Source organism: Bidens hawaiensis, unplaced genomic scaffold (genome assembly GCF_021521415.1).
Source record: "Bidens hawaiensis isolate Kalapana, Puna unplaced genomic scaffold, B.hawaiensis_p1.1 tig00003902_1, whole genome shotgun sequence".
Taxonomy (NCBI): domain Eukaryota; kingdom Viridiplantae; phylum Streptophyta; class Magnoliopsida; order Asterales; family Asteraceae; genus Bidens; species Bidens hawaiensis.
Window position 1 is genome coordinate 2654208 of NW_027491226.1, and position 9344 is coordinate 2663551.

A 9344-nucleotide genomic window follows, 5' to 3' on the forward strand; every position below is an offset into this window, starting at 1 on the left:
TGACAACGAGAATGAATTTTTCAATAGAAAGAATCATTCTCGGGTACGATTTTGTACGGATATTTTTTTTATTAAGTTCATTTAAAAAAATCATTTTGTGATATAAATAAAATCAATTTATACATTTTTTTTTCATATACGCTATGTAATTATTTGTTTTACTTAGAATTTTATAATTTGATAATAATTATCTCGTGTGTGACATGGGCTCTAAAATTAGTTATTTATATTTAAAGAATTTGAACCCTAGGTTAAGTTTTGGGATATATGAGTAAACTAATTAACATTTTTAGATAATGTTATATTTCGGACAATAAATCCAGCTATTTTATAGGAAATAAACAAAAAAGACTAGTTACCCACTTACCCTCTTAAACTAAAAGAGTAATAATGTAAATTTCGAAACTTAAAACGTCTGGTCTGACGACAAACTGACAATAATGAAAATATTAAAAATTGATGAAAGTTAAACACAACCATAGAATAATATTTAAAACTAGATATAGAACCACACACCATATTAAAACCGTGATAATTTATGACACAACACAAGCCTTATATAAATTTACGAATTTGAATTTATCTCAAAACAAATCTCGAATAAGAAACAACCCGTGTTTATCCAAAGAGGGTTCATAAGTTAATATGCTTGTTTTTATTATTTAAAAAAATGTTTTATGACACATAAAATTCCTTTTACGGCAACTACCATTAACAGTGGTTGGCAAACAATGTCTACCAAGTCACTTAAATCTTAAAAGCACTTAATTTAATCAAACCAATCAACTCAAAAACAAGTGAAATGAAGATGTAAAAGCTTTTAATACAATCTCTAAACTGCTTGTGTCATCTCTTAAATGAATAAGTAGCATATTTTTATTCCTGGAAAAATATGGTTCTCTTAACAAACACAAAATTATCGTTGATATTAAAGACAAAATTACAATTGATGTATACTTTTTAACACGGGTCAAAACGGCATGAGTCTATTGGAGGCGATAAGAGAGGTCTCTGAGTTGTTGCCGGTCAACCTCCGAAGGAGAACGAGTCAAAGCACATTGTGCGGTTGTGGTTTTGGGGAAAGCAATCACATCCCTTATTGAAGCGCTACCACTCAGTAGCATCACCAATCGATCCAATCCATACGCGATTCCTCCTGTAAACCGTTTTCATTTAATCAAGTCAAATTTTCAAATAAAAAAATCATACAATTTGACTGTCAAAGTCAACAATGCCGAGTTTCAAATTCAAAATTGGCAATAATCTTGCCAGAAAACTTCAGTATATTTGGATCGATTACTAAGAAGTGAAGTTTTTATCATGATAATAACGGTAATTTCTTGAAAGATTTAGTTTTGTTAAATCGATCTTAATGTTGAAAAATAACCATTTGACCTTAAAAAGTCAACGGTCTCGATTTTTCTTGTTTCTCTAAGTACCCGTTTCTCCAAATAAGCCATCATTTAGTTTTGAATTAACAATATTGATAGTACTGATTTTGGCCAACAACATATCTCCAGTCTTAATAGATGCGTCATACATATTTTATTGATTTTGACTTTATTAGTCAAACATTTTTATAACTTATTTTGGGATTTCATACCGTGCGGAGGAGCACCCATGTCAAGAGCTTCTAGAAGATAACCAAACTTGGCTTCAGCCTGCAAATATAAACAAAACCTAGTAATCAAAAGCCGGCCAATCAAAGAATTTAAAAGATAAAAAGTTAAATAACTTATTTATATAAAAAGGAGTTCAACATACAACCACTATGAGCTGTATCTTCTCACCTGCTCAAGAGAAATGCCAACTATTTCTAGAACCTTCTGCTGGACATCACGCCGATAAATTCTCAAACTTCCCCCACCAATCTATAATAAAAAACAAATTAAAAATTAAATCTTTTTAAAATCATCTTGTAAAAAACTCAGCATTTCATCTTGTGGGTCGTATTCATATCGTTTTATTTTAAAAAGTAAGTGACTATGGGTCCATCTTATGAAGTATGGACGCGCCTATGGGTCCAATATTATAAACATGAATATGTATAATAGAACTAATTACATGGTTAGTCGTGTGACTTATCCATGTTATGGATTTAACATGTTGTTTCCAAAAATTACATGTTTAGTCCAGTGATTTTTTGGATGGCCGTTAGACTTTTCTGTTAAATTATTTAAAATGACCAAAATAACCTTTATAATAAAAAAACCTAGATTTAAAATGACTAAAATACCCATATATTAAAATAATAAAAAACTAAAAATACACATATTTGGGTAAACGACAGCTATCAACCGTGTAAATAATTCAAAAATTACGAATATACACTTACTCTTTCTAAAAAAGTACCTCAACGCCATTGTAGACCAGGTCATAAGCCAAGGCACGAGCAGTTGCAAGATCACTCATGTCTTCAGGATTAGGGGCAGTAAACGGGTGGTGTAGTGCCTCAAACCTTTGCTCGGAATCATTCCATTCAAACATTGGAAAATCCGTTACCCACAAGATAGAATGCTTAGACTGTGCATATAAAAATAACAATTAATAACATTTCAGAATAATATGAAGAAAAGTCAAAATGTATTACAATAAGAACTTACATGGTCAACCAAGCCCAACATGTTGGCAACATACAACCTAAGTCGGTCTAGGGTTTTGTTGACCGATGAAGCGGGACCCACTGCAAACAAGATAAGGTCACCAGGTCCCGCCTCACATCTTTTCAAAAACAATTCTTTCTTGGTGGGATCCAAACTTGAAGTTAGTGCAGGAACCCCTTCAAGTTGACCTGCAAATAAAGTATATGTTGACTAAAAGGCAATGGGTGCACACAAAAGCATTGACTTTAAAAGAGCATGCCGTATAATATTTAATTATTACCATCTTCCGTGATCTTCAAAAATGGCAAACCCTTGGCCCCGGATTTAATTGCTTCACTAACAATGTCACCTTTTTTAAGAGCAGTGTTGGAAAAAGATTTTGATCCCGAAGGGATGCATAATACTTTTACTATTCCTCCGTTATTTATAGCGTCCGTGAAAACTTTGAAAGAAGAATCTGCGAAAATATCAGACACCTGAAATTAAGATGATAAAAGTATAAGGGTTACATATATTTTTTAATTAAAATAGAGTTATATCATAAAAAGCAACCCTTCATTATTTTTTACAAAAGAAATCACTAAGCATAATTTTGGCATATAAAAGTAATACAGAAAGTTTTTAAAAAACATGAAAAAGTCCCCCAACCCAATTTTGCAAAGTGTATGCTTTTCTATAATGTGTTTACTTGTGAAAAAATTATTCAAAATAAGGACTCGTCATTAAATTGGTATAAATAAGATTATATAATAGTAGTTCATTGTTTTAAATACTTTTTTTCAGTTTTCACTAGTGCATGCATTCTAGACAAGTGTAGGGATTTTAATACGGCAAAAACTGGTTGAGTGACTTTTTCATGTTTTTTTACATATGCAGGGTTCTATACACCAAAATTATGTTGAACTTTTTCAAGAAAAATGAGAAAATACGTTTGGTTTTCTTTTTTTTTTTTTTTTTGGTAATCAGATTTACACTTAAAAATAGAGCAGAAAGTAACATCGCATTTTGGACATGATATTTACATCTTTGAGTTCAAGATCAAAACGCGTATCTGGTCGGTCCGAGCCATAACGGTTCATTGCTTCAGCATATGTAAGCCTCGGGAACGGGTTTGGTAGCTCAACTCCTTTAATATCTAGAAATACCTGCAACAGGACATATAAAAAGAATAAATCCAATAAAACTTGAAGTCAATTTTTTAAAAAAGTGTTTCTAACCTTTCTAATCAATTCTTCATTGAGCTTTAACATATCTTCAAGAGGAGTGAAAGCCAACTCCATATCCAATTGTGTGAATTCAGGTTGTCTATCTGCCCTTAGATCTTCGTCCCTAAAACATCTGCAACAAAACAATGACGGAATTAGTTAAAAACTAGATAAAATCAAAATTAGTAAGAAGAAAATAGTTAAAAAGGCTACCTTGCTATTTGATAGTATTTGTCAAAACCTGAGACCATTAGCATTTGCTTGAATAATTGTGGACTTTGGGGCAAAGCGTAGAACGTTCCTGGCTTCATAAAGTGAACTAGAGTGAATCAGGATACAATTATATATAACATAAAATTTTTGTATAAATTCAAATATCAATGAGTTATCTAGAATCTGTTTGTTTCCCATTGAAAAAACTTTGGCATGCGTATGCTATACGAGACTAAAGGATGTCTAAAATAAAGTTCGAAGAAAATTTCAAGAACAATTATAGGTAAGTTTGAATGACTTTAATGATAACAAAGACTTCAGTTCAGAAAAGAAAACGTATGCTTTGTGTTACATATGCGACTTTGTAACAATGTTGTCATTTATGTTTAATAACAAGATAACTTCAAATTAAAGTGTTTTAATGGACATGTTCACTAGCACTATATATCTCGCATCATGCTCAATGAATAGAGACTCTTAATATCTAGATATTTTTTATACTACTTTCAGTTGTTTTTTTGGCAAATTTTTAGATATATTGCAAGTTTAAGTGCTAGATGCCAAAGTCATGTGCAATCTAGTATATCAAAACTTTGAACAACTATTTTACAATTAGAATAACTTATTTTAGGTTAAATTACAACGTGTATTCAAAATTAATTACTTTAAAAGTTGGTGTAAGGATTTAGTGCATACATTGGAGTTAAACCAAATTTATGTTTTGCTAAAATGAAAAGCATATAAAAACGTGTACTTCTCTCAAGTGTGTGTGTGCATGCCTAACACATATGAAAGCATGCTCTAATTTCAACCATAAGTTATGTATAATTATTGGATGCACATGGAAATTGCTAATCTAAAGCATAATATTACACTAGCATGATAAAAAGTAGCATTCGGTAATTGATAAGTGTTATAATTACACCAGTTATGCTAAAAATGAAATCCTATCAGTTTCACAAGTAAGTTCTCTTATGTTTTTATATAAAATGCACTTTTCAATTTAATTGCAACTGAGATTTTAATATAGTTGGATATGATTACTAAACCAAATATTTAAAAGAGCATATAAAAAAATAGCGGATAACCACAAAAAATTTAATTGGGCATATGAAAAATTAGCTAAAAATGTAGAATAATACAAATTTAATTACCTGAACTCTTGATGGAACCAAATAATCCCTAGCACCTTCAGGAGTTGACCTTGAGAGTATTGGAGTCTCAATCTACCTTACACCCATGAAGATTTCAGAACAAAACAAAATAGTGTCTAAAGCATTTTAAATAAGCCATATGTTTTGTGCTTAAGGGAAAATTCTATATGGACAAGAGTTTCCCGACTAATCTGAAGGGAAAATTCTATAGGGTGGCAGTTAGACCTACAATGCTATATGGAACAGATTGTTGGGCCATCAAGAAGGCACAAGTGCGGAAGATGGAGGTAGCAGAAATGAGAATGCTACGTTGGATGTGTGGGCACACAAGGCTAGACAGAATAAGAAACGTTGTGCTTCGCGAGAGATTAGGGGTGGCGAACATAGCAGACAAGATAAGAGAGTGGAGATTGAGATGGTTTGGACATGTAAAGAGAAGACAGACGACGAATCCTGTTAGATCCGTAGAAAACATTACTATAGAGGGGAGGAGGGGTAGAGGACGACCGAAATTGACTTGGGATGAGAGGATTAGGCATGATTTGATAGACCTAAACCTCTCCGAGGACATGGTTGAGGATAGGAATTCGTGGAGAAGTAGAATTAAAGTTAAGGATTTTTAGAGAGAATTAAATACCTTAGGGCTTAGACTTAACTTATTTAGGTCACATACCATAATGGTATTTCCCTTACATATTTTATTATTATTATTATTAGCTTTTATATTGCGGTTAAACTGTGACCTTTTTATTAATATTATTATAATTAGTAGTAGTTTTTTATATAACTGTTAAACTTTGATTTCCTTTTTTTTTGCTTCATACACATGTTCTTAGAGCCGAGGGTCTCTCTGGAAGCCACCTCTTTATTCCTTTGGATAGAGGTACGGTGTGCCTACATCCCACCCTCCCCAGACCCTACCTATAGCTCTGCTGTCGGTGGGATTTTACTGGGTATGATTGATTGATTGATTGATTTTGTGCTTAAATAAAATTGAAATTAAGTTATAAAAAATACCTCCACAAAACCATGCACATCTTCTAAATACCTCCGCATGAGCTTCACCACTTGATGTCGCAACATTATGTTGGAACTCATTTATGGTCGACGTAAATCAAGGCAACGGTATCTATAAATCAATATTAATAATGCTTTTAACTAAAAACAGTAGCCAGATGAACTAAAAACCATCTTTAATGAAATCTCTATAATACGATAACAATAAAAAAAAATCAAGAAAATATCCATTTGAGGATGTTAAGATAATAAACTTGACTTGTTAAAAATACGAAAACACTAACGGTTTATTTCCAATAATATTCACCAATCACATGAGGACTCATGTCGCAAACACTGACGGTTAAGAATCTCGATTAAAATCTCCTGAGCCACGCTTTAATTTTAAAAGAATCATTTTTTTAATTCATGGAGCCTCTAATCTGCTGCACCGTTTTGAATTTGTTGCGCCATATAATCAAATCTTCTCCGTCAGATTAAAACTCGTTGCCCCATAACAACCTGCCGTGCTCTTGTTGATTGGTAATTCTAAAAGTTCCAAAGGCTATTTTATTAACTTTTTCGCTCTAAAGGGATATTGTCGAGATTCTCCTTAAAAGTAATGGCAATAATTACGAGTTTAAACGATCCGAGCCCGAGCTCAGCTCGTTTAACTTACTAGAGCTCGAGCTCGACTAACAACCAGTTTTTCAAGCTCGAGCTCGGCTTGTTTATTATTTATTTTACCTTTTATATATCACATAATATACACTATTTAGTTATTTTTATCATAATCTTATACATAATAATTATTATCATATAAAAATATATAGTTAATATTTTAAACAAAAACTTTGTAAAATAATAGGCTCGTTTAGGATCGCAGGCCTGCTTGAGCTCGATAAGTGAAGCTCAGACTTGTTTATTAAACAATCTTATTTTTAGGCTCAAGCTCGTTTAAGCTCAGCTTGGATCAAGCTTTTAGTGAACCAACCTCGAGTAGCTCATAAGCGGAAAGTTCGATTACTTGTTTGCCCAAATAAAATGCTACCTCAAGCGAATTTCCTCTTTAATAGAATCTTTTGCATCATCTGCACTTGTAACCAAAAATGGCAACTTAGCTTTCACCGAATTCAACACTTGAACTTGGTGTGCAGTGACCTGAATAAAACATCGACAATCAAATTACAAAATGAAGGCATAAAGATAAAGTTTTGAAGAGGTTAAATCACAAGCGGTCCCACCTCTATCATGCCAGTCTTCATGTTTTTATTAACTGAGTCACTTGGACGGAGCCGAACAACGCCTTGTATAGAAACTACATACTCAAGTCTTAAGTCATTCACCATAGAATGAGCTTCTGGATATTCATTTGGAAGCGTTGTAACCTGTTTTATTTTTTTATAAATTCGATAAGCGTTTATTCATGCATCTAATTCTACAGCAAGATGATAGCATGCTCTGATTTAAATTGAAAATGATGAATCAATAGAACTATATAAAACAAAATTTTATTATGTGCTTACATCTACTGATGCGAAATTGTAAACTTGCAACTCATTTCATTTGAGTTTTTCAATACTTTAACCAACTTAGAAGATACCATTGTAGGGTTGTAACAAGCCGAACCAAGATTGAGCTCGGCTCGGCTCGTTTATCTTAGCGAGCTGACATTGTTGAACTCGTGCCCGGCTCGTAACAAGCTCGAGTTAGCTCGTTTATTTAAAAACAAGTTTATTTTTTTACACATTAGTATATATAAAAAACAATATATGTGTGTGCGCACATATATATATATTATATATATATATATAGGATGAGTATCATTACAGAACTCTTAAATTATTTAAGAACTTTAAGGAACTCTTAATAACTAACGTTTTTTATAAAAAAATTTGTGTGTTAATGTTATTTGAGTGTAGTTTTATCATTGTTTATATTTATATTTACGATCACAACTATGAAAATTAGTTTTTACACATATCCATGAATTTTTTACACATGTAAATTTTGTTATTACATAAATTATACACGCATGTAAACTTGTGATTTATATGTGTATGATAAAAAATTTATATGTAAAATATGATAAAACTACTTTCAAATTTCAAATAATGTTAATATATAAAACCAATTTATACACAAGAGAATTTATACTTTTGGGTTAAAATTATATATATTAGAATACGTGCATTAATTAAACGAGCCAGCTCGTTTACAATCAAGCGAGTTTCGAGCAAGCACAAAGCCACTAGCATTTCTAACAGCCTGTAGATACCAGGGGCACAAACGAGCCGAGCCGAGCCCGAGCTCGACTAGGCTCGAGCTCGACTCGTTTAACTTATACAGAGCTCGAGCTTGGCTCGTGAGCAGATTTTGAAGCTCGAGCTCGGCTCGGGCTCAATTATTTTTTATATAATTATAATTATTTTTATATATCTTTTTCTCTTTTAATTTTATGTGTAAAATAATATATATTATTTAGTTATTTTTATTTATTTTTTATAACATTATATATATATATATTAATTAATAATTATTATATATATATTTAAAAAAATTATATAAATGACAAGCTCGTTTAGGCTTGCAAGCCGGCTCGATCTCAATAAATGAAGCTCGGGCTTGGCCTCGTTTATTAAACGAGCTTATTTTTAAGGCTTGAGCTCAGGCTCGAGCTCAATCGAGCTTTTTAACGAGCCGATCTCGAGTAGCTCGCGAGCAGCTCGGCTCGTTTGCACCCCTAGTAGATACCAGTTTGACCATGATCATTACAAAAAATCAGTGTGCTGTAACATATCAACAAAATCACGCCCAAAAAAACACAGAATCTTTCAAAAGCAACGCCAACATGAAATTGATTAAACCAATAATTGAATCAGTTATTGGTTTCAAGTCAAGACTCTTGTGCTTAAATCAAGAAGATGCATACAATGAATAGAAAGTTATAAACCAAACCAGAACAATTCCAGAATGGTCTCTGAGATATCACTATGGTTGTAAACGAGCCAAACCGAGCCAGATCGTTTATCTTAATGAGATGAAATGTTGAACTCAAGCTCAGCTCGTAAGAAGCTCGAGCAACCTCGTTTTATTTTTCTTACTTTTTAAATTATATTTATATTTTTACACATTGGTAGATATACATAAACAAAAAATAACTTTAATATACA

General features: G+C 32.1%; 1 protein-coding gene across 1 annotated transcript; it reads right to left on the bottom strand.

Annotated features, from left to right (window-relative positions):
* Positions 1 to 856: 856 nt before the first annotated feature.
* On the bottom strand, positions 857 to 9158 carry LOC143624606 (aspartate--tRNA ligase, chloroplastic/mitochondrial-like). The gene is made up of 14 exons (XM_077095193.1): positions 9130 to 9158; positions 7416 to 7559; positions 7223 to 7332; positions 6193 to 6304; positions 5176 to 5247; positions 4022 to 4113; positions 3821 to 3941; positions 3626 to 3748; positions 2884 to 3079; positions 2604 to 2791; positions 2353 to 2523; positions 1791 to 1871; positions 1604 to 1661; positions 857 to 1156 (listed from the first exon to the last, which is right to left on the bottom strand). Exons 4-14 carry the CDS (start codon positions 6271 to 6273, stop codon positions 987 to 989), a joined length of 1353 nt encoding a protein of 450 aa, XP_076951308.1. The 5' UTR covers positions 6274 to 6304; positions 7223 to 7332; positions 7416 to 7559; positions 9130 to 9158; the 3' UTR covers positions 857 to 986.
* Between the last annotated feature and the right edge of the window lie 186 nt (positions 9159 to 9344).